The 26,888-nt window shown below is 33.6% G+C and overlaps 1 protein-coding gene across 1 annotated transcript; it reads left to right on the top strand.

The window, feature by feature from the left end:
• Positions 1-391: 391 nt before the first annotated feature.
• Positions 392-26,099, top strand: LOC127148906 (beta-glucosidase 18-like). The gene is made up of 12 exons (XM_051083335.1): positions 392-627; positions 700-766; positions 876-934; positions 1,170-1,245; positions 14,943-15,017; positions 15,391-15,478; positions 15,556-15,808; positions 16,056-16,168; positions 16,270-16,522; positions 17,470-17,572; positions 24,792-24,900; positions 25,729-26,099. The coding sequence occupies exons 1-12, from the start codon at positions 460-462 to the stop codon at positions 25,922-25,924; spliced, it is 1,560 nt and encodes a 519-aa protein (XP_050939292.1). The 5' UTR covers positions 392-459; the 3' UTR covers positions 25,925-26,099.
• Positions 26,100-26,888: the final 789 nt, after the last annotated feature.

Here is a 26,888-nt window from a genome sequence, read left to right as displayed (position 1 = left end):
TATTACATTTCATTTGAAAATATGTGTATAGAATTATTATTATCAATTAAAGATGTAAATTTTCTTAAATATATCAATTTTTAGTCATCAATTTTCTTTGAGACTTATTCATGCAATTACTCTTGTATCGTCATTTTTTTTAAATATCGACATTTTCACCACGTCTAAACACATAATTTAAAAATTAATTTATGTATGATTTTTAAAAATAATTGTAAATTCATCCAACAACTTTTTTTCAAAAAAAGATGTAAATTGACATACATATAGCAAGTTAGAGTTTATATTATTACAAATATTAGCTAAAGTTTTAATTCATACAACTACCCAACTTTAAAGATATAAATAGAAATGTGAAGGGTTTTTTACTTTTAAAAATAAAACTTTTGAAATTATTACAAATGGGTAATTAAATTGAAGCAAATTAAAAGAGATGTGCACATCTCCAGAGTTGGTACGATGAGAATGGGCACCAAAATGCACCCATTTTTCTCTTGTTTTTTGCTGCTTCTTTTGGTTTCACCTCACAGTTATGGAGAAAAAGAAGAAGAAGATGAATTTGAAGAAATAAAAAGATCAGATTTTCCAAAGCATTTCTTCTTTGGAGCTTCCACTTCTTCTTATCAGGCACTCTCATTCATTTCTTTTTCTTCATCATCCTCATTTTTCTGTTTCTAATAACATATAGTTTATTTCCAGATTGAAGGAGGTTATCTTGAAGATGGGAAGGGAATTAGTAATTGGGATGTTTTTTCTCATACTCCAGGTCCAACCCTACCACCTTCCTTGTTTCTCTCATCCCATTCCAAACCTATTTCCCCAATTTCTTTCCATTTTTTTTCTCATTTTCTTTTTTCTTTTTTGCAATTTTGTAGGAAAAATTATTAACAATGACACCGGAGATGTGGCCGACGATCATTACCATCGATATTTGGTACTTTTTTTTATGACATATGTTTGAAAGTAATTCTATAATGATTATTTTCAAAATCATTGAGAATCATTTTAATTGTAAAAAAACTAAATTTAAATGTATAAAATTAAATATTGAGAATTAATTTTGATTTTGGAGTAACTTTGAAACTAATGGGAGTGATAGCTATGTGACAAACGTGCACAAGAGATGGATTTGATATTGAAGATTGATTTTTGGCGTTTGAATTTGGCAGGAAGATATTGAGTTAATGCATTCCATGGGAATGAATGCGTATCGCTTTTCCATTTCTTGGACCCGAATTTTACCAAGTATGTTCGTGATGAATTTTATTTAATTTTTTTAAAAAAACATGAGTGTGTTTGAAAGTGATTTTGAGATGATCAAAATTTTTTTTTTCTTTTTCCAAAATAATAATGGTGTCTAACATATATTAAAATTGATTTTAGAAAAAAAAATCATTTCAAATAAAATTAGGAGAAATCGAGTAATACATGATTTTTGTTAGGTGATTTCCGATCATTTATCTCAAAATGGTTATCTAATTCCATTTTTATATAAAATATTGTGGGTTAGTCATCGATGATTTATTTTAATACCTATGTATAAATATATATCAAATCATGCATGCAAGAGTACAACAATAAATGAATGTAAATAAATATTTAAGATAATTATTTAACTAAATAATTATTTCTCAAACTAAAAATATAATTGTTAATTGAGGAAGGTTAAATCAACTTTTGAAACTAACATAAATCATTGAAAATCAATTCAAAATATATATGAAAATCACTTTTATAAGAATTTCTTTCAATAAATTTGATTGTCTAAAAATCAATTTTATAAAATCAATAATACATAAATCTCTTTGCCTAAAATCAATATACCATCACTCTTAAACACACTTTTAATAAACACACTTTTAATTTAGTTGATAATTTTCTTACATTTTTCTTTGACTTTGACATTCATTTCAAAAGTATTTTATTCTTTTCCAAGTTGCAATATTACTTTGTCATTTCTGTAAACAGTTAGGATGGAAATTGAGATCTTATTTTTGATCTAAGGTAACCACATACAGTTTAGATAAAACAAAATCTAAAGTTATTTTATAAATACAATTTAACCTAAATAGTTGAGTTAACTTGTAAAACCAAAGGTTTCGTTTATCAAAATATATTCTTTTATTAAAATATTTTCTGATACTCATAGATCAATTATAATAATATAATAACTATAATAATAATAATTTATCGGAGTTTGCAAAAATATTGCTTTTCTTTTAATATTTTCTGATACTCATAGATCAATTAAAAATCAAATTCAAACTTCAACTAAAATTATGGTCTTTAAAATCTCAAAATTCAAAAAGTATAGACAATGTTGGTTCTAAAATCTCATGTATCGATACAAACTTGGTTCAAATTCGAAATTAAAAATATTGATGCAAAAATTGTACCAATGATCAAATTTTATTACATTGGAAAATATCTAATTGCTTGAAAGACAAAAGAGAATAAGCACTAGTGTGATGTCTAGCTGCATGCAATCTAATGCTCAAGTCAGTATCGGTTTTGATGTACGTTCAACCAATGATCTTAGTCATTTATATGGGGAAAAAAACACATAACTATCATTTGGGCTAATAATCACCCTTCTTTAATGTTTGGAACGGTCAAGTTAATACTTGCCAAACGGTCAAACAATCTATCAAGATGCCTTAGTACACCACCCATCCAAATCTTAAATGTCTTCTTTATGACCTATCCATTAAGAATCCAGACAATTTTCGACTCACAACTCCTGCCTCTCGTCTATAGCTCAACCTCTAACCTCCTTAACTCTAGCTCGACCTTTGTATCGAGATTGTGTGGGCCCAGTGTTATTTACTGATTAATGAGCACGTGAAAAGGTGGAGCAATTATTCTTTCTTAAGGATATAGTTGATGATGTCCTATTTATATTTAAAATAATCGGGTAGTTTATTGTTCTGATATATTTGGAGAATGAAAATCTAAGATCCATCAGATTCTACGGGAATATATATATATAAGTTTGTTTTTCGACAACTGTGTGGGTGTAGCGAGGATCTTTTAGGTTTGTAGAAAGGCAGAGAACTCACATAGACTTTTTGGTGGTGTGTGAGTGTTAATATTCCTTTCTTTCTTTAAGATCTGGATTCTATTTTGTAAAAAGAAAAACTATATAGTACAAATCATTGGTGTGAAGATCATATGTGAAGATATTGATTACATAGTACCCTAATCGGATGATTGATGAGAAACTTAATTGAGTGGAAGATCTTCATTAACAACACTCTTAATCAATCTAATGAATAAGGCATAGATTAAGGGGGTGATTTTTATTTGAGTGAATTATCCTCATGATTAGTTGTGATAAACAATTGTAATATGTTTGAACCATTAGCACTGAGTAAATTCTTCATTGTAAACTCTATACAATTTATCATAAGGTTATGCTTATGATCAGATTATAAAATTAATAAAATCTTCTATCGTGGATAGAAAAACCCCCCAGACGTAGATGTTGTGTCATCGAACTGAGTTAACAATGTGGGGTGTTACTACTACATGCAACTATGGTCGTAACTTTTGTAATTAAGATAATAGTAAGTATCCAACCACAGTTGTTGACTGTTTTACTATTTTAACATTTGGTATCAGAGCGGGTTAACTATTCAGTATGGACTCTGCACATGAGGAAATGTCCATAACAAGACCCATATGCTGGATGGAGCAAATTATGCATACTAAAAAGCTTGGATAGTTGTATTCCTAAAGTCAATGTTAGAAGGTTGTTCTCACAGGGTGGGAACCACCATCAGTCAAGGATACGACAAAAAAGAGAGTTTTGAAACCTGAAATTATATGCACTAAGTAAGAGGATGAAGCATCGCTTGGTAATTCACGAGCACTCAATGCACTCTTTAATGGAATTGATCAAAATGTGTTTAAACTGATAAACACGTTTACTTCTGCTAAAGAGGCATGGAACGTGCTAGAAGTTGCATATGAAGGAATTCAAAGTGTCACCACTTCAGATTTTGACATCACGATTTGAAGCACTCACGATGGTTGAGGAAGAGACTATTGAAGAATTCAATGTTAAAGTTGTAGACTTGGTTAATGAATCATTTGCACTTGAAGAAAAGATCCCTGAATCCAAGATGGTACAGAACGTGATAAGATCCCTTCCTTCTAGATTCAACATGAAGGTAACAGCTATTGAAAAAGCAAATGATATTACAGCTATGAAGCTACATGAATTGTTTGGATCGCTTCGAACGTTTGAGCTATCTTTTGATGATCACAGTCAGAAGAAGAAAGGTGGTATTGCCTTCCAAGGGATATGTGAGGAGTCTTTAAAGCACCCTCAGAAGTCCATGTCTGATGAGAATCTTGTGGAACCTATTGCATTATTGTCTCGACGATTTCTGAAATTTAAAAGCAAGTTCTATAAAAGAACTAGAAATAATGATAATCAATTCAATCGTGAGCCTAGTGATGCAAGCTATTCTAGATCTGGATCGTTAAATGTTGTTTCGTTTACCCATCGATGCAAAGGTGATCATAACGCAATACAAACTAACAAAATCGATAGAAGTGTTAAGTATTACGAACGCGAAGGATAAGGGCATTTTCAAGAAGAATTTGCAACCTATTTAAAGAGAAAAAAGAAAGGCCTCTCTATTACCCTATCAGATAAAGAGACAACTTCAGATAGTGACTGTGAAGAACAAAGGAGAGCCTTAATCAGTTGCCGAGTTGAAGAAGTTCAAGATGAGATTGAAAAAGACACCTATGTCACGTTAGCCAATACCGAGTCGGAGTTGCAAACTAAGACATGTGAAAGTCAGAAAAACAAGGAATCAAAATTCTCCCTTGCTGACTTCAATGAACTTCTATGTTTGTGGAATGAAGTTCAGGAGATTCTTAGACAACATCGTGAGAAATTCTTAACCTTCTTTGAGGATAATTAGCGGTTGATGACCACTAATTGTGCTCTAAAAGTTGAACTTCTAACTACGCAAAATGAGTATGAAACATTGATGAAGTCAGTCTGAATGCTATCCCTAGGAACTTTGAGTCTTGAGAACATTCTTAGTGAAGGAATATCGAAGCATGATAAAAAATGCGTAGGATTCACTAAAAATCAGTTCTCAAATAGACTGAAGTCACCTACATTTCTACCAACTTCTGAGCAGCTAAGTGCAGATGATGTTCCTCAATCATCAAAGGCTCAACAATTGAAGAAGAAAGCTAGATATATAAAATGATTGGCGTGTTATTACTGTGGTAAGCTTGGTCACATCAAACCATTTTTCTATAAATTTCAAAGACTCAGAAATCAAGACAGGTTGGCATGGAGAGGAAAGTCACTGAGAACTGCATTTGGGAAGATAGTGTGGAAAGCTAAAGAGAATCTTAAATGTTGTGTTGCCCTCACATCGGTTCATGTGGCAAATACTGAAAACTGGTATTTTAACAATGGATGCTCTCGTCACATGATTGGTATTTTTACCAAGATAAATGAATGCAGAACTGGTCGAGTAACCTTTAGAGATGGTGTCGAAGGTAATGTCGTGGGCAAGGGAGACATTAATCAAATTGGAGCACTGAAACTTACCAACGTACGTCTAGTGGAAGAACTATTAGCTAACTTGATAAGTATTAGTCAGTTGTGTGATCAAGGGTTTATGGTGAACTTCACCAAAGATAGTTGTGAGGTGGTAGATGGTGAGAAGAACATAGTCATGTTCGATAATTGTTATCATTAGGACAAAATTTGTTAAGATCTAACATATAAATTATCAAAATCTGTGGAGACTATGTTGGGCATAAGTGGATCAAACACCTAAGTATATCCAAGATATGCAAGACACTAAAGGCAGAAGCTGTCTATTGGGTACCGCTGTTGAAACAAACAACAGGTTTATTTTGTTTAGAATGTCCGGCTTGGAAGCAAACTAAAACGTCTTACAAGATAAATGAACATGAAGGCACATCTCGAGTTCTATAATTACTACATCTGGATTTGATGGGATCAATACAAGTTGAAAGTGTTGGTCGAAGGAAGTATGTGCATGTGATTGTGGATGATTACTCACGATATACTTGAGTTAAGTTCATTAGAGAGAAGTTTGATGCATTTAAAGCTTTTTGAGGGGTTTGTCTACAAATTCAAAGGAAAAAAGACTAGAATGTGTGTAGAATTCAAAGTGATCATGGTAAGGAGTTTGAAAACTCAATGTTTACATAGTTTTTCCAATCCAAAGGAATATTTCATGAATTTTCTGCTCTAATGACACCTCAACAAAATGGGGTCGTTGAAATTAAGAATAGAACCTTACAAGAAATGGCAAGAGTTGTACTGCATACAAAGTCTCTTCCGTTATATTTTTTGGCAAAAGTGGTCAACACATTGTGTCATATTCATAATCGCATTTCACTTCGACTTGGAACTAAACTCGCCAACTATCAGATTTGGAGAGGCCGAAAACTGGTCAAGTATTTTCATATAATCGGGAGTAATTGTTTTATTCTTAACGATCTGGACTATCATCATAAATGGAATTAAAATTCAGATGAAGGTATCTTTCTCGACTACTCTGTAATAGCAAAGTCTTTTGTTTGTTCAACAAAAGGACAAAAACTGTGATTGAATCAATAAATGTTCAAGTATAGGATTCTAAAGACATGGATGAACGAAGTCAGTCAGATGATGAACCAATCCATACTACTAAAAGGAACTCAACTTGTTTTGAAATATTGGCTAATGATGAGTTTGGAAATGAGAAGGCTCCTACAAGTATCTTCCTAGGTTCCCTGAAACATTACTACCTTTCAATCTCAGCAATGCAGTTCAACTGATTGTACGGCTATTAGTCATACAGATGAATCAATAGGGAATGAGCCAAGAGGTCAGTTGTTTTTTCCATCGTAATGGAATCAAGGTCCTATCTATGCCTGAGTCAACTTTTCAATCATCTTCCTTGAATCTTCCATTTGTTAGGTATTTTTATCATGTTTTTTGTTACTTTCTTCCATTGCTCAATCATACAACTCTATCACTTTATCAAGACGAGCTTTTAGCTCAGTAACCTCCCTAGCGTGCTTCGCTTGCTCATATGATGAAGACGAAGAACTGTAAGCAGTCTTTCGACACTTTGGCAATCGTCTACCCAAAACTTCTCGCATATCTCGTTCGTAGAGAGTGGTTAAAAACCCTCTATAGTGGCCTAGGACTGGAGTTCCAACATTTAATTCGAAAAGATAAAAATTTAATAAGTCAAACTTAAAAATTAAATGTACAAAATAAGTCAAAATATTTTCTTAAACTTACATGTGCATCCGCGACCGCCTATGAAACAAACTGACCACCCAGAGCGTGTATTTCACTGACAACTCCACTCGATGGACTGGATGTCTTTGTTGTTCAGTGAGCTCGTGTTGTCTTAGTAGAAGCGACTTAGATCCACTACTATAGGTTGTAGGGTTGATTCACTCTACCAGCCCTGTTCCTCATTGATTGCTCCTACATGCAAACAATCAAAATGTTACATACAAAGTGAGAAGATAAACTAACATTTGAGAACATTAAAAATTGTAAATCACCTGAAACTGTCGAGTAGCGTAGTGATCGCAAAGGAAGTGCTAATCTTCCACATGATTCCTCAATCTCGTGGATGGGCTGGCGTGTGCTTGCTCAGGATCATTGAACTTTTTATAATGGCGGTGATTCTCTCCTCTAAACTACTTCCAAGTGTTGAGCCTTTAATGCTCAACAAATTGAGTAAGTGTTGGGTCTGCGAAATCCAACACGAACCATCTCTACAAAAGAAAAGTATACACGGGTTAGGTTTCCATATACATACACAGGTAACATATAGGTACGGTAATTTAAAAACTTATCTGTAACCCACCCTTCACAAGCTCGATATACTCCAGAGTAACAACAGCCCACTTAAGAAAGCAGACTGGAAATGTATCCTGCGTCAACACACCGACCATACAGCTGAAGCAAACGGAATGTAAAAAGATCGACTTATCCTATTCTTGAGCGATGGATATGGGAATCTTTTCATTTTGCTGCACATATCTCTCTAACTCCAAATCCCTAGAGTGTTGCCTTATCTTAGGAGTGCTACTACTAAATGAGAGGCATCAACGAAAACAAAAATCTATCATAAACAATTGATAACATGTTTATGAAATGAATTGTTTATGTAACGTGACTAACCTAACGTGTCACTCATCGAGGACGTTCTTTCCACGTTATTGAATGCATTGATGTCAAAATCGAAAAGAGCATCAGTCTCATCGAAACCTCTAGGGAATGACATATTATCTGTGGAAAAGGTAAACCAAACTTAATTCAACAAATGAAAGTATATGAAACTAAATATATATATGTGGATACATGATTCGTCATTATTATTCGCCATCGCTTGATCCGCTTTGAATTGATAATTGTTCATCTTCATCGTTTATGAAGTCATCAACAACATGATGCACAATCGATTTTTCCACCACTGTAGGATCAACGTCGAGTTTGTACAGGGTGTCATCCTCAATTTGTCCATCCACACTATATCCGACAACGAGATTAGTAAATGTTGAGTTTGAGAAAACCTTTCTAGAGGAAAACACAACAGAATCACAAGGTCAAATCGTAACACATAAATCTCATCACATCAACCATAAGCAAGGTGCATTCGAGCACCACTTGCTTAAATCATCTCACAATCAAGTTCATCACTAAGATTGGGATTCTCCCCTCACCTAGACCTGGGATTCTCCCCTCGCCAAGACATAAGATTCATATTTAACTAGCTTCACACGTGTTAACTGGGATTTCCACCGATGTCTAGCATCGAGAACACATCGCAACTTGCCCCGACCTGGGATTCTCCCCTCACCTAGACCTTGATTTCATATTCGACCAGCGTTATGTGAGTTACTTGGGATTTCCACCTACGTCCAGCGATAGATCTCATCTCTTTCACATTGCAGATCATCATAGCAGGTAGAAGGGTTAGCCTTTCGGCTTACTTCCTTTACATTGTATCACATTAACAACAATATCGTATAATAAGTATCAACGACATATTACTTTTAGATAATCGACAATAGAATGCATCTTTCTCATAACCAACTTACAAACACAACATTAAGTATTTAGGAAAAATCACTCACATAACAATTATTCATGATTCGTACTCAATACATCATTCACATATCAAGCTCACAAACACAACATTAACTATTTATGAAGAATCACTCGTATAACATTTATTCTTAATTCATATTCAATACATCATTCACATATCAAGCTCATAAACACAGCATTAATTATTTATGAAGAATCACTCACAAAACATTTATTCAAAATTTGTATTCAAGCACAAAGGACATTTAACCATAATAGCAACTTAGGAAATCACATTAAAACTTGTTTATCACTCACCACATTTATGCATTCATAAGGATCATTCACAAAATAACTAACCTCAATTCCTTCCTTCTTTGCCTTTGGACTCTTATTCTTGCCTAGCGGTTGTCTCAATAGATTATTCAGCATTTGATATCTTCCTCTTGACATCTTTGCTAGAGAATTCTAACACTTCCCAACAACTTTTTTCCTTTGACCTTTGGTCCTATTGATAGTGATCTTCTACACCCAATGGTCACTTCCATGCTTTACATGCCTGTCACATTTTTTAATTTATAGTGTCATGCAGCCAACCCAAACTCAACACATAAGCTAACAACCAGCAGCGATTGGATATTCCCTCGAGACGCATACCTTATCTCTTTAGGAAGCCAAACTCTTTAATCGTCTGACACTCTTTATCTTCTCGGGAAACATCAAACATTTACTTCCTCAGGAGTTGTCATGTCATCTTGACAAGACAATTACTTCCTTACTTCACTTTCTTAGGTGTAGACACTTCTTCTTGCATTACTATGCTAAACGTCTAACTTGTGGCGTCCAACACATGCTTCTTCCATGCCAGCTATTCTTATCGCATCGCTTGCCTTCTCACAATAGAACTTGACTTAGGCATTTATTTTTACATCCTTTTCTCGTGGGATGTTTCATACTTATCAGGAACAAATTCCAAACAAGGATCTATTTCGACGGAACTTCCTTTCTCTAGATCAGGGTCTCACAATAAGGCTCATCGTTGACGGCTTCTGCTAAGTTTTAACAATTCATCATGTTACTCATATAGTCATGACTTAGATTCTATCACACCTCATTCTAGGATTTTCCCCTCTAACCTAGATCGTGGTGTGAATCTACTCTTAGCAAACATTCCTTTACAAATTTAAGATTTATGAAATAGTTTTCAAGAAATTCTGTAAAACTTTTGACAGCAGCTCGCCTAAAATATGGGTTAGCAAAACCTGAAAGAGGAAGAAATTTTCACTTCTATACATCTATTTTATCCTCAAACACAAAATCACATCAAATGTATCTCACCACACACTCATCCAGACAATTTTTGAGTCTCAATTAGAGTTTATATTCAAACTAGATACTAGTTATAAAATAATTACAGTCCAAAAGGGTCTCAAAACATGTGACCTTGGCCTCATTACTTCTAACAACCCCATTATAAAATACAAAATTGAAGTAAAAATACACAAGAAGAATGAGAATCTACAATCAATGATGGGGAGCTCAACGATGGCTTGGTCCTTGACTGCTACCTGGAGGGAGAAAACATTGAAAATGTAAGTTGAAAACTCAATGAGTTTCAAGTTTCTTAGAAGTAAACACTCATAAAACATGCTCAAAAAGAAAATTTGTTAATATGCATCAATAATGAAATAGTAGTTGAAACATCATTATCACATAGCTACCAATCAAACCAACAAACCTGTACTCAATCCAACCTTGGCAACACATCTAAATATACGATCAAGGATAGCTCACACGTGACAATGGAACGATGCAGCCAAAACTAGCTCACACATATTTAATACCTTCAACAATAGCAACCTCCATCCAATCCGACATGGTAGAATACTAAATTCATGGTCGAGAATAGCTCATATGTGATTTATATCCACAAGGAAACACGCAGCCAAACTGAGTTCACGTATACTTAGCACCTACCAAGGTAACAACCTCCATCCAATCCAATCCAACCATGATGGCATATTAAATACATGGTCTAGAATACCTCACACGTGGTCCATATCCACAAGAAAACACGCGGCCAAACAAAGGTCACGCGTACTTAGCACCTAGCACAGTAACAACCTTCATATCCACTCCTATGTGAACATAGAGCCACCCACCATGGGTAAGCTAGACCCAAAGCCAAATCACAGTCCTCCATCCATGTCCTCACCTAGGTTCAAGTTCTCAAATCTCCAATCACGACCTTTTTCAACCCCGGAATCCCATGACAACCATAGATAGCGCTACGGAAACACATTCACATAGTCTTTAGGTTAATAACCAACATTCATAAAAATCACATATTTTAAGTTTAAAACCAAACGTGGTTAGAAACACAATTTCAAATCACTTTCGATCCTTAGCCATCATTACATACCTAAGTCTAGTTATAAATTAATGAATGTTTTAGAAACCAGTTGTCATCTAAAACTTGCTTAGTAAGTTTGGGTTCAACCACAGTTTTGAAATACAAGAGTTCACGAAAAACCAAAAATCATATTTGAAAACCTTTCTAACACATAATCATAGAACAATCATACTCGATATGTTCATACTAGAAAAAACCATACTAGATTTATAATGAAAATACTTGAAAATAAGTCACTCATTATTAAAAACTCTATCCCCCAAGATTATATGTTTTACCCACTTTAAATTAGCCTGAAACAACGATTAAGGTCACATTATTAGTTTCACATATCAAGATGTCACAATTATTTCCAAAACACGACATAAGGTCAACACAAACTATTTAATGTTCCAAAGACTTCAATTTATCTCTTCCAAGTCTCAAATTGAACTTCCCCTACATGCTTTAGTCTAGGCTAAACATTTCACCCTTGGACCTTAAACTTCACATTAGACTCTTAACAAGATGAGCATCCAAACTTAGTACAAACTTAATGGGTCTTTTATACTAATATGCTCTTAGTCGCAATATCAATAATGTGAGGGATTTAGATCATTTAACAAACTCAACGTCAAACTAACGAGTCAATAACTTAAGAGATTACCCACACTTGCCATAAACGATTTTAAGTGCGATGAACAATGCTTCATAATTTTCTAAAGTCTCCAATTTTCCATTCAAACATTATGGATAATATCAAGTTCATGCTAGAACTAAATGGGTATTTAAGGACTATGAGAGAACTCATTACATTTACTTAAAACCTTATTGACACCTTGTCAAAATCGCCTTGGTCGCACATTAGCAGCTTTCTAAATTCAAATTTAGTACCTAAAACCCTTTTATGTTTCAAACTTATAGAAGCAACACCAAGCAAACTCCAAAGTCAAAGAAAATCCCATTTTCAACCGTTAACATTCTACTCTAGGACTCGAGTATCATGGGTAATTCAGTTTTAACGCTTAAACTTAATAGGCATTCAAAAGCCCTAAGAAAACTCAACAACATTACTTCAAAACTTACCAAGTACGTAATAAAGTATCCTTAACTTCAATGGATAGCATGCTAACTACCTTTTAAAATCAAGATCAAGCATATAACATCATGGATTACTCAATATTATCACTAAATTTATATGGGTACTCAAGGTCCACTCAAAGCTTAGAATATTACCCAAGTTGTATGATGCTCAAATCCGAGCTTCCTTAAGGCTGGACAACAGCAAAAAATCTCCCAAGATTTCAAATCTGACAATGAAACATGATGGGTATTAACGAATTTAGGCCAAAATCTTGTGGGTGTTCAACATTTCTAAGAATTTCATAATTTCTCACAAAAACTTACCCACACAACTCCTATGGTGAAGAACGAGCTTCACCAACGAAAGATTTCAACATGGGAGAGATTCGACCTTGGGGTTCAACTTTCAACAGTAAGAAAAACTAAGCAATGGCAAAGGAAACATAGTTTCGCTGCTCTTACACACTGACGTTAGGCTTGGCGGCGTGGCATGTTGTCGTCGTTTAGCATCGGAGGAATGGCTCGTGGCTGGTTGGACGCGAATGGAAAGTGCGAAGCAAGTTGGTCGATAACGACACGAAGGCTGTCAATTTCAGATCTGCAAGGATAGCAAACGGTGAGGCTTGCTGGTTGTCATTCGGTGAGTTGTGCAGTGCCACGTTAGTCTACAGGTGGTAGTGCCAGAGAATGGTGTGAGACGTGAGAACTTTCCAGAGAGACGGGGCATGAGTTCCTTGAAGAAAAAGATGTTTCCCTTTTTCTCTTTTTCTTTCTTCCTTATTTTTTTTTCTCATAAAAAGGAATGAAGAAGAAAGGAAATAATAATAGGGAGAGTAAATGACCATACTACCCCTTACTTCAAAATAAACTAACTTTTTAGCCTTAGTTTTCTTCTTTTGAACACTTAAATTCCCAAGTCTTATTCCAAACTAAATTTTGTTCAAATTTTCTTATTAAAACAATTCAATCTTAAAGAATTGACAATTTGATTTAAATTTGTTTTTCACCACTCGGAAAATGTTAATATAAATAAAAGGAGAATGGAATCCCACATACAACGTTGAACTCCATTATTATTTTTATTATTTTTATTGTAATTATTTTTGGTTTATTTCTTTCATCAAACCTCATTGTATAAATGTTTTTTAATTGAATGAAGTTGTTTATTCTATCAATCATCATGTTCTAAATCTCTCTAGGAAGTCAATAGTGTGGATACCTTTGGGACTATACAACATAGATATAAGTAGTGTGCACCACATCATTTTAGTGCAATGAAGACTAGAGTGTAAAGGGAGGTTGCAAAGGGATACAATACTAAATTGATTAGGGATAGGTTGGTCAAGTCACCTTAGGAATAAGGAACACCGTAGGGTAAAGACTCTAATCTAAATTCAATATAAGAATCAACCACTCATGGGAACATAGGCAATAGTTTCTTAGCTCTCCTAAAGGGACACTTGTTATAAGAACCAAATAGGTGTAGTTTTCAGCCCATGTAAAATTTACTGTTTTGATGTGTTGAGGCAACACCACTTTTGTTGTTTAGCTCGAAACATTGAAGCATTGTTAACTTTGGTTAAAAAAAATTAAGTATTACTTTTAGTTATTTCCATCATTTCACAACTCTACTGATTTTGGTTACTATTGGGTCTCATTTTGTTTACGAGTTTAAATAAAATAAACTTCAACTTAACCTTTCGAGTACAACTACTTGGGATACTCTAAGAATGTTACTTCTTCAAGGTGTACACTTTCACTTTGACCTAGTTCACTTATAATCTGCTCACACGCATTTAGTTGATTCACTGTTAGGTTCTTATAAGTTTTGCCTCTATAGCTCGACTTTTGAATTTTCTCTTAGGCTTCTCCAAGCTTTTGTCATAGGTCTACCAAGCTCTATCTAACCTCACTTAGACTCTTCCATTAGTTATGTTTAGATTAAAATTCACCCACATAAAAATTATATATACATACATATTGTATTGAAAAGCAAATGAATTTTGTTTTAGAGAAGGTTATATTTTCACATGTGAAATAAAGGGTCTTCAAAAAAATGGACTCTAATGAAATAAAGCATCGTCCTATTACTGTCTTTCCATTGTATTTTTCCCTTTCATCATGCAGTGGTTTTATTAGTAGTTTTTTGTAAATATATTTAGCAGTTTTTTCTTTTCTTTTCAAAAAAATTTAAAATTTAAAATGAAATAGATGTAAACTAAAATTACATGTTTAGAGCCTATAGATAATAAATAATGTGATTGAAATGTTTTGTGAAAATATCTTCTTGATGGTCTTAATTGATAATTACTTGGATATTGAAGGGAAATGTTTATAACTAAGCTTTGAAATAATTATTAGGAGGAAGGTTTGGTAAAGTCAACAAAAGGGGAATCAACTTCTACAACAAAATTATTGATAATCTATTGTTAAAAGGTAATTATCTCATTCAATCTTTGTCATATATGTAATGACAAAAATAATATGAAAATTCCAATAATTAGTTGAGTTTAATTTTCATTTGAGTTTTTATATTTATATATATTTCAAAACATATAACATTTTTACTTTTTTGGCATGTTTGAGTTTAATTTTTCACTTAATTAGTTCTTAACGTTGATTCTTAAAGGCTTAAGAACCCATCAAACACTTTTTTCAAACTAAAGTCGTAGGAGATATATAATTGAAAATATAGAAAGAGATATATTGAAAAAAGTTAATTTGTACATGTTTGAATTATCTATTTGACACATAAATCTAAATTTTCGGACTAAATTTATGATTTAACTTAGTAAAACGAACATGACAGGTATAGAGCCATTCGTGACGATTTATCATTTTGATTATCCAATGGAGCTCGAAACAAGATATGAAAGTTGGATGAGTTCACAAATGCAGTAATCTTTGATCTCCTATCTTTTCCTCTCAGATCTATATTTAACATTGTATAGCTAACAACGTAGATTTCATCTAGGGACGATTTTGTAGACTTTGCAAATATTTGTTTTGAAGAATTTGGAGATAGAGTGAAATATTGGATGACGATAAATGAGCCAGAAATGGTTGCAATTTTGGGTTATAAGAAGGGCAATTTTCCACCAGCCCATTGCTCACCACCATTTGGAAATTGCTCGATAGGGAACTCTGATAGGGAGCCTCTCATTGTGATGCACAACCAATTGCTTGCCCATGCTAAGGCTGTTAGCCTTTACCGCACCCATTTTCAAGCAAGTTCATTCCTCTTCTTTCTCCATATCCCATACAAAATATAACCATCATTATATAAATACATTTTACATCTTTTACGTTTGTTAAACTCAACTGTTTTATCTTAATCTTTCTGTTTAGTTCTAATTTTATATATATATATATATATATATATATATATATATATATATATATATATATATATATATATATATATATATATATAAACAAAATGGAAGACATATAATTTGAGAAGCTTAATGGCAGGAAAAGCAAGGTGGATCAATAGGAATAACGATATCTATGCAGATGTATGAACCGTTAGACCAACAATTAGACAGAAAAGCAGCGGACAGATTCTTAGCCTTTCATGTTGGTTGGTTAGTTTAATTTGTTTTCTAGGATGAATGATTCATAAATAAACATACTTAAGTTTTTTAATAAGATAAACGATCATAAACATGTTTAATTTGTTTAATAGGATATACGATCCAATTGTGTATGGAGATTATCCTAAAAAAATGCGAGAGATTTTAGGGAGTGAACTTCCAAGCTTCTCAGATGAAGATAAAAAATATATAAAAGGAAGTTTGGACTTCACTTCTATCAACCATTACACTACAAAATATGTAAAGGACTGCTTTCATTCATCTTGCACAGATGAGGCTAATCGCCCTATAAATGCTTTCACCGAAACTACTCCCTATCGAAATGGCATCCTTATTGGAGATCAGGTATACTTTACCTTCTTTATTAAAGAGCTTCTCACTCTTCTCTAACACCCATTAATAATAATAAATAAATAAAATTTTGTACAAAAAAAATTGTTATATGACAAATTATGATTAGCCGATTCGACTAAATATATAAAGATGAATGCAGTGTAATATATGACTTTTCTTTCTTCAGTTACGAGTTTTATGCTAGTTCTAGAATTTAAAAAATTAAGTCAGAACCTAAAAAAAAAATGTTTACTTCTACTTTTTTTTCTTTTAATTGTAAAAGAGCTCCTTGAAATATGGATCTTTCCATGCAACTTTTAGATTTTAAAGTTTTCAATTTTAGTTTCTAAATTAACTTTAACCTCTAAATTTAGAATATAATTTCTATATTTAGTCCATAAGCTTCAAAATATATTATACTTTTACTCTTATGTCATGAGTTTAATTTCCATTGTTTGGTTATCATATTTGAATATTTTCAATTTTTTCCAACAAAGCTTTCATAGGTAGTCTTTGGTATTAACTTTCAATTAACTAATCTAAAATAATTAATTTGTAAAATTTTCAAATTAATCTTTATATTTTAGACAAGTACTGAAAACTAATTATTAAAAAAGATATTTTAAAAAATAGCAAAAAAAAATGAAACTATTAGTAAAATTCATTAAACTTTCTAAAATTCATTAATAGTTTCCTTTTCTTTGTTATCCATAAAATTCTTCTTAAATTCTTTTAATTCCTTTTATAAATAGACGTTATAACAATTAAAAAACAGAAGTGAGTAGTGATTGAAAAATCAACATTTAAACTATAAATCTTGAAATTTATAAATGAAATAGTAAGAGTGTAAGCCTACCTAACATAAAAGGTAATATCGATATTTAATTAATTTAAAATTCCAAGAGTATAATTTCTAAACTTTGAAAAAAAAATTACTTATTAGTCTGTTTTTATTGCAGATGGGAATGCCAGGACTTTATGTTGTTCCCAGGGGCATGGAGAAGGTCATTAACTATATTAAACAAAAGTATCCTAACCAATCCATCTTTGTCACTGAAAATGGTAAGTGATTATTAAGCCTCCTTTAACAGCATTCAATTTTTTGTTTTTATTTAAGTTCATTTTTTAATCACTTTTATAAACATTACTTCTATTAGGAGATATTTCAAACACAATCCTCTCCCATTATTTAGGTATTCATTGTAAATTGATTTGATATTTCAATATCCACAATCCTCTCCCATTATTTAGGCATTTATTGTAAATTGATTATTTTGTAATTTTACCATAATCACTCATTTGTAATTTGTATAAATAGGTACCTTTATCATCAATAAAAAGCAAGGCAATACAAAATACATTCAAAATCTTTCATGGTATCAGAGCCTTCCTCAAAGTAATTTCCATACCTCACACATAGTTCTCCAATGGTCACCCCTAGCTCCCAATCTGACCTTCCCGAGACCTCCAATCCCATTTCAGAATCCTCATCAAACCCATATGTTCCCACCTCTATACTCTTTTTGTTATCCAACATCTGCAATCTCGTACCCATCCGACTAGATTCTACAAATTACGTTCTCTGGAAATATCAAGTTTCCTCCATCCTCAAAGCTCATTCTCTCTTTGGCCATATTGATGACACCCTTCCTTGTCCTCCAAAACATTTACCATCTTCAACTCTTGGAACCAACTCCGAAATCAACCCCGAGTATCTTCAATGGCTATCTCGCGACCAAGCTCTCATTACCTTAATAAACACCACTCTATCATCCTCTTCCCTTGCCCACGTTGTCGGCTCAGTCTCCTCTAAGGCATTGTGGCTTTCTCTAGAGAAACGTTACTCATCCAATACCCAATCCAATTTTCTTGATTTAAGGTCAGCTCTCTATACCATAAAAAAAAAACCCTTCCGAAAGCATTGATCAATACACCTCTCGCATTAAAGCCCTTGTTGATAAGCTTGTTGCCGCCTCTGTCTCTCTTGAAGATGAAGAAATCCTTGTTCACACCTTCAATGGCCTTCCCACTGCCTTCAACGCATTTCATACCTCTATTCGAACTCGCAGCGGCAACATCTCCCTTGAAGAACTTCACACCCTTCTCATTTCGGAAGAAACAACCATGGCTAAAACTTCAGCTATTGAAGCCATTCCAACACCCATGGCAGCATTTCACCCACCTCAGCATCACGGCAGTCGCAGACGAGGACGGCGTTTCCACTCCACTAGTAACCCTAATTTTAATTCTTCCCCAAATTCTTCTAATCGTGGGACAAATTTTGCTTTAGGATTGCGTGGCTCAGGAAGCAGTAATAATTTCGGTACACAGCCCAATCACTTTCGGCCCAATTACAATAATCATGCCATTTCTCCCACCATCCCACTTCACCCCAGTTCATCCCAATCAGCGTGGTATTATTGGGTCTTCTCCTTCACATGGGCCCAGCTTTAGGCCTGAAACAAATTTTGGATATAATGGCCGCATCTTTGGTCAAATATGTCACAAACAAGGACATGGGGCTCTCGATTGCTATAATCGCATGAATTTCTCATATCAAGGCCGACACCCACCCTCCCAATTAGCGGCAATGGCGGTAAACTCTATGAATTCTCAAATCTTTGGTGAAAATACTAACAATTTTTTGTTATCTAACAGTGGATGCAACGTTCACATGACAAATGAGTTAGCAAATCTCAATCTATCCAATAATTATAATGGTGAGGAAACTGTCACAGTGGGATATGGTCAACCTTTAAATATTGAAAATACCAGCAGTGGTAAACTCTTAACTCCCTCCCATACCTTTAATCTTTCCAAAATACTCCATGCTCCTTAACTTGCTACAAATCTATTATCTGTTCACAAATTTTGTCTTGACAATAATTGTGTCTTTATTTTTTATACTGACTAATTCCTCATTCAGGATAAAGTCACTGGTCGAACTCTCTATACCGGTGAAAGCATCAATGGTCTCTATCCTATTTCGTGTACTTCTACTCTATCCACATCCACCATGCATTCCAAATCTTTTAATTTTCATGCAAAACAGGAAGATTATCATTATGGCATTTTCGTTTTGGTCATCCTGCTCCCAAAATTCTTAGTTCTATTTTATCTCGCATTGGTCTGTCTATGTCTTTTTCTATTTCTACTTGCAATTGCATAAGTTATTTAAAAGAAAAAATGACAAAATTACCTTTTCCTATGTCTTTATCAACTTCTCTTACACAACTTGAACTTGTTCACAACAATGTATGGGGACCCTCTCCAATAATATCTTCTAATGGAAATCGATATTATGTTAGCTTTATTGACAACTTTAGCAAATTTACTTGGCTTTTTCCTATTGCTTAAAAATCTGATGTTCCTCTCATTGAAAATCAAATATCTCAAAAATTAAAAAAAAAAATTGATCAGATGGTGGTGGTGAATTTTGCAACACCACTTTACAATCCTTTTTTGATTCCAAAGGTATTTTTCACCAAAAATCATGTCCTTACACTCCTGAACAAAACGGTATAGTCGAACGTAAACATCGTCACATAGTTGAAACTACAATGTCTGTAATTTTCCATTTCTCTGTTCCTCTTGAATTTTGGCCTTACGCCTTCTCCACTGCAGTCTTTCTTATTAATCGAATGCCCTCTTCCTCACTTAAAATGTTATCACCATTTGAAATGCTTTTTGGTTATACTCCTGATTTGCATCATTTAAAAGTTTTTTTATGTGCATGTTACCCCCTTCTCAAGCCTTACACCAAACACAAACTTGAACCAAAAACCACCCAACATGTATTTTTAGGCTATCCTCATAACTTTAAAGGCTATATTTGTTACAATTCATTAACCAAAAAAACCATAGTTTCACAACATGTTATCTTTCATGAAACAATCTTTTCCTATGCAAATTCCACCAACTCTTCTCCATCTCAATCCCTATCCATCTCTGATCCAAGTATACTACTCACCTTACTAAACATTCCACAACTTACACCCTTAAATACTATTCTCAATATCCAATCCACACCTATTCACCCTCCCACTGTTGACATTACTTGCTCATCTTTTATGGATACTAATGCCACTTGTCAGTCTTTGAATGTTTCCTCTACAGTCGATACAGGAAATGAGATAAATGCTATCAAAATTAACTTACCTGATCCACCTCCTCCTCAGAATACTCATGCTATGCAAACTCGAGCAAAATCAGGTATTTTTAAGCCAAAGGCCTTTCACATTACAAATGCTCTCCCAACTCCCACATCATATACAGAAGCCTCCAAATATCCAGAATGGCATGCATGAGGAATTCAATGCTCTTCAAGCACAAGGTACCTGGTTCCTAGTACCTCGACTTCCATCTATGAATGTTGTTGGTTGTAAATGGGTTTTTCGAATAAAATATAATCCCCATGGCACTATTGCTCGTCACAAGGTGCGATTGGTTGCTAAAGGTTATCATCAGGTACAAGGTTTTGATTTTGATGAAACATTTAGTCCTGTTGTTAAGAAACCTACCATACGCATCTTTCTTGCTCTTGCTGCTCAATACAATTGGTCCTTAACCCAGTTAGATGTCAAAAATTCCTTTCTTCATGGTATTCTTCAGGAAACAGTGTACATGGCTCAACCTACTGGCTTCCAAGACAAAACATGTCCCAATCATGTATGTCTCCTCCACAAGAGTCTTTATGGTCTCAAACAGACCCCTCGCGCTTGGTTTGAACGCTTTACATCTTATTTATTCACTTTGGGTTTTGTTGCGTCTACAGCTGATCCCTCATTATTCATTCGATCAGTCGGATCCTCTCTCACTTACTTACTTTTGTATGTAGATAACATCATTGTCACTGGACCTGACTATTTATACATTTCTGTTCTTAAAAACCAATTGGCCCTGAAATTCAAAATATCTGACCTTGGTCTTTTAAAGTACTTTCTTGGTCTCGAAATCCAATCCTCCATTGATGACATATTTGTTAACCAAGCAAAATATCTTAATGATCTCCTCCACACATCGGGAATGACCTCTGCCAAATCTTGTATCACACCAATGTCTACTTCTCTTGATCCTTATACAATTGCACCACCATTTAATGATCCATCACTTTATCGCAGACTAGTTGGTTCCTTGCAATATCTTACCTTCACTCGTCCTGATATTGCATTCTCTGTAAATCGTGTTAGTCAGTTCATGCATAAACCAACTGTCATTCACTTTTCAAGCCGTCAAACGCATCCTCAGATATCATCGTGGTACTCCAACCCTTGGAATAAAATTTTGAAAAGGTTCGTTTTCTCTACAAACCTTTTGTGATTCTGAATGGGCAGGTGATACATCTGATCAACGTTCCACCTCCAGCTTCATCGCCTTTCTCGGTTCTAATCCAATATCTTGGTCTTCTAAAAAGCAATCTACCGTCTCTCGTTCCTCCACAGAAGCAGAATATCATTTCCTTGCCACTACTACTGCCGATCTTTACTGGATCCGACAGCTTCTATGTGATCTCCATGTTCCCCTTAAGACATCACCAACATTATGGTGTGACAATGTTTCCGCTATATCTCTGGCTCATAATCCAGTTTTTCATGCTCGCACCAAACACATTGAAATTGATTATCACTTTGTTCAGGAAAAAGTTCTTCGCAAAGACATCTCCATCTGTTACATCTCTTCCAACAACCAACTTGCTGATATTCTCACAAAGCCACTCCTATCTTCTACATTCCTTCACCTTCGAGACAAACTACTGACTCAACCTGAGTCATCCGTTTGAGGGAGGATATTAGGAGATATTTCAAACACAATCCTCTCCCATTATTTAGGTATTTATTGTAAATTGATTTGATATTTCAAGATCCACAATCCTCTCCCATTATTTAGGCATTTATTGTAAATTGATTCTATTGTAATTTTACCATATTCACTCATTTGAAATTTGTATAAATAGGTATCTCTATCATCAATAAAAAGCAAGGCAATATAAAATACATTCAAAATCTTTCAACTTCTACCCCTCAGTTTCTTTTGTTTTTCTATTCACTTTGTTTACCTATAAAAACCAAATCAATTTTTGAAGTTGATAGAGAAAATTTTCAAAAACATGTTTTCTTTTGTTTTGTTTTTAAATGTTGACCAACGATTTGGATACTTCTTTAATAAAAATGAAAATGACAAAATATGAATAAATTACAAAATCATAAAATTTTAAAACATTACTAACATATGTTTCCCAAACAATACAATTATTACTAAATTGAGGATGTTTAGATTTTATTTTAGAACGACTTTTAAAATAAATGTCTTTTAGGAGTAAAAGAATAACAAGTTTAGTGATTAAACTTTAAAACAACATTCAAAAGGCCTATTAAGATATTAAATTTTTAATTTTATATATAATTGGTCAAATTTCATTTTTATGTTATTTTTATGAAAACAACCACTTTGATCGAGAAAGAATGAATGAATACAAGGGCATATAAAAAAGATCAGACCGTAAAACCATTCTTTTAAAGGAATGTAGACCAACTAAGTAAAATGTTACTTATAGAATAGTTACAAAAGATCTTCAAAACTGAAACCCAAAGAGACACCCCAAATCTAGCCAACGACCAAATCTCACAATGCCCCTCTCTTTACCCCTATACACTGTAACATTCCTCTCACCCCAAAGAATAGTGCACACCCTAGTACGCCATAACAAGCCACCCTTTTCGCTGAAAGGTGGATGGAGAAGGAACTCCTCAATTGTCACTCTAACGCTCCTCAAGCTGACAAAGTTGACACCGAACTCTAGAAGGAAGGAGCATCACACCAACCTCGCAAAATGGAAATCCCAAAAAGGGTGGTCAAGATCTTCCTTCGCCATCTAACACAACAAACAACAAAGAAGTCCTCCTTTTGACAAGCCTATCAACAGTGTTAACCCGACTAAGCAAGACCTGCCAGATAAAGAACCTAATTTTCTTTGGAACCTTAGTCCTCCAAACCACATTAAAGATCGACTCCTTAGGGGAGCAAGATCCACCAACAGCCCAAAAAAAAGATTTACAAGAAAATTTTTGGCTAGGATTAGGAATCTAAACACATGTGTATCCCCTATTAGTCAAGTGACAACGAAACTCGAACGATAAATACATAGAATTCTTAGATCTCACCAAAAGCTCCGAGAAAGTATAGTTTTTGAACGAGGAAAGATGATACATATATTAATAAACAGAACAAAGAGAGTCCCCCACCCATCTATCCTTCTAGAAAAAGGTGTTCTTACCATCACCCACAAGATAAGAGACAAATTGAGAAAAAGTAGGGAGCTCGATTGAAATAATCTTCGAAGGATTTTAGAAAGTGCCTTCAACCCCTCTCGTAATCTACTAAAAAAATTTGGGAGCCATGCTTGCTCACAATGATATCATGCCAAAGAGAAATAGACTCAAGATGGAAGCGCCAAAGCCACTTTACCAATAGAGCTCTGTTATGGATTCTAAGATTACCAATCCGTAATCCTCCCTATCTCAACGAGCACCCCACCACCTCCCAACTAACTAGATGGGAGTCGTGACCCTCACCCAACCCCTCCTTCAAAAAGTCTCTCATGTATTTCTCAATACTCTTACACACCCCACTAGGAGTCCTAAAGAAAAAAAGATAATACATTCGGGATGTCACTTAACAGTGACTTGATCAAAGCAAGTGTACTTAAAAGAATCGATAATGTTGCTCTCAACACCTTTACTTATCAAAAGACTTATGATATCCACAACCAATAAGAACAAAAACAAAAACAGAGACAAAGGATCACCTTATTTAAGACCTCTGGAAACTTGAATCATTCCTTTTGAAACTCAATTGATGATAATATAATACTTAACATTTCTAACACACTCCCACGTTCATATTCTCCACTTATGATCAAAGCCTTTCTTCATCATCACTCTAATAGTCTATGACATATTTAGAACTTTAGGAAAATAAGTGTTTTATTAAATAAAAATAAAATTTGAAAGTTATACATCATAAAACTTTAAATTTTTATTTGTACCATCTAGTTTCATTAAATTTTAAAAAAGATCACCCATAACTTAATTTATAGTCTTAAAAATTTATCAATCAAATAGACACAAATATTAATATTTTTTTCCTTATTTTTATGAATCACTCGATCTTCTAAAATAATTTTTGTTTCGCATTTGGGTTCCATAGAATTTAAAAATTATTTTATAATTAACATTAATAAAATTGAAGTTATCAAAAATATACATAATTTTTGTATTGTAAGGATATTCCATGCCAACAAGTGATGGTAACAAAGTTGAAGACATCGTAAATGACTGGAAACGAATTAAATTCCACAAGAGCTACCTTGCTGCCTTGGCCAAAGCTATGAGGTAAATAATTACACCTTTCCTTTACTTGTTCAACTCCCATTATTTCTCTGTTAGAATATTAAATTTATAAATATTAATTTTCTTTTTGGGTTTTTTTTTTTCATTTTTCTCAACAGTTTCGCAATACATTTCATAGGTGATTTCAATCTATCCTACTAATAAACATTGTTTATAGTCGATTTGAACATATCTTGATAAATTAGACATATTATTGTCTTCTGGAAGGTTAAAGATTCAATTTATAAGTAAAAAACTTTACTAGAGTATAAAAATCCAAAATCTCTCTTATTATTATTATCTAATTTGAATTACATATATAAGTTAAAGTTGAATGGTAACACCAGCATATACTATTGTACAATAAAATTAAAAATTTCTCTTAAAGATTAATGTCTAATTGGAAAGGGATATAAATATATTTAAAAGGTGATGCATTATAAAAGATATTGTCTTATGTTCATTATTTTCATATACGTAATTATCTTTGTCCTATTGTGAATTGATGTGAGACTAAGCTTGTATCTTTCACGTTCTCCAACTAAGTACATCATACGAGGAGAACTTTCCTTAAACTTTTTAAGGTCTCATATTAAATCTATAAAACTAAGAGTAAATAATATATAACACAAATTTTCTACTCAGCGAAAGAGCATGGTTCAATATTAATTTAATGAAATTCAAAAAAAATTATTTAACTTTATCTCAACAGGTAAAACTAAGCATGGCTTTAATCACAAATCACTAACAAAACTACTTCATTGACTAATATGATTAACACTAATAACATCTCTTCTTTTTTCTTTTTCTTTTTTCTTTTTCTTAATATAGGAATGGTGGTCATGTGAGAGGATATTTTGCATGGTCTTTAATGGACAACTTCGAGTGGATACGTGGGTATGACACAAGGTTTGGGCTTTTTTATGTGGATCACTTGAAAACCCTTGAGCGGAGGCCCAAACTTTCGGCCCATTGGTTTACTTCTTTCCTTGGCGGCTATCCACTCAACTTTCATCCATCTGAATAAATAATAATAATAATAATAATGTAATGGTGTGCTTTTAAATTAGTTCTAATAATTCCATTCTCAGCTAGAAATAAATTTCATCTCTCGACTTTTCCTTCCGACTCTATTTTAGCTATCACTATACTTACTCATTAATGAGGGAAGATATAATATATGTGGTTTTTGTTCTCGATTTGATTTAAAGTTTCTATGATGTTTGCTAGAAATTTAGTGTTGACAATATTTTTTTTAAGCATGCTGTGGTTGTTGCATCTATTGACTTTGTCATCTTGTATCTTAGATCAATTGTCCTTTAAGGTATCCCCACATTTGTCTTTTCTGACAATCTGAGGTCCCACAAATTGTTGGTTCTACAAATATTTTTTCTCTCATGATCGTAAAACTTTTGGGTATTTATTCCCACTATTTTATTTCCTTTTCTGTGTTGTGCATATTTTGTTTTAGAGTTGTTTTCCTCGTTTTCAGTATGTGTATTTTTAAGAAGGGATATTATTACTTATATTAGGGTCGACCGTTTTAAAGAATTATTGAGTCGTTTTATTTTGTGTTTAGCCATAACCACAAGTGTATCGATCTTTAGGATTGTGATGATTGTTGTTGCTATAGATCTTGAGAGTTGTTCCGAATATATTCTCAAACTTAAAGGGAATCTAAGTTCATCAAATAGAGTGATCTTCATTTGAAATTAGAAAGATAGAAATTTGAGTTGAAAGGGAGTTTCACACTTAGAAGGAGTCTAAATAATCGTTCATTATGATTCTTGTATTTAGGGAGAGCCTAAATACGTTGAAGGTGAGAGGATCTCAACCATAGGGTATTGTAAGTTACATGAGGAAGTCTCACACTTAGGGGGAGCTGAAGTGATCATTCTCTAAGTTAGGTTATCTGAGTATCACTGTAATGTCGTTTATTTACAGATAAATATGTCATTATAATTCACTACAAGAAATCGAGGGTCTCCCGA

The sequence above is a fragment of the Cucumis melo genome, chromosome 4, assembly GCF_025177605.1.
Source record: "Cucumis melo cultivar AY chromosome 4, USDA_Cmelo_AY_1.0, whole genome shotgun sequence".
NCBI classification, from domain to species: Eukaryota; Viridiplantae; Streptophyta; class Magnoliopsida; order Cucurbitales; family Cucurbitaceae; genus Cucumis; species Cucumis melo.
The sequence above is the reverse complement of the archived record's forward strand: the minus strand, read 5'-3'. Positions and strand labels throughout refer to the sequence as shown.

Excerpts from the sequence above, each read along its gene's own strand:
- LOC127148906 (XM_051083335.1), top strand. The coding sequence starts at position 460 with ATGAGAATGGGCACCAAAATGCACCCATTTTTCTCTTGTTTTTTGCTG. Across the intron at positions 16,523-17,469 it reads GCATCCTTATTGGAGATCAG|ATGGGAATGCCAGGACTTTA; the intron begins GTATACTTTACC and ends TTTTTATTGCAG. Across the intron at positions 17,573-24,791 it reads CATCTTTGTCACTGAAAATG|GATATTCCATGCCAACAAGT; the intron begins GTAAGTGATTAT and ends TTGTATTGTAAG.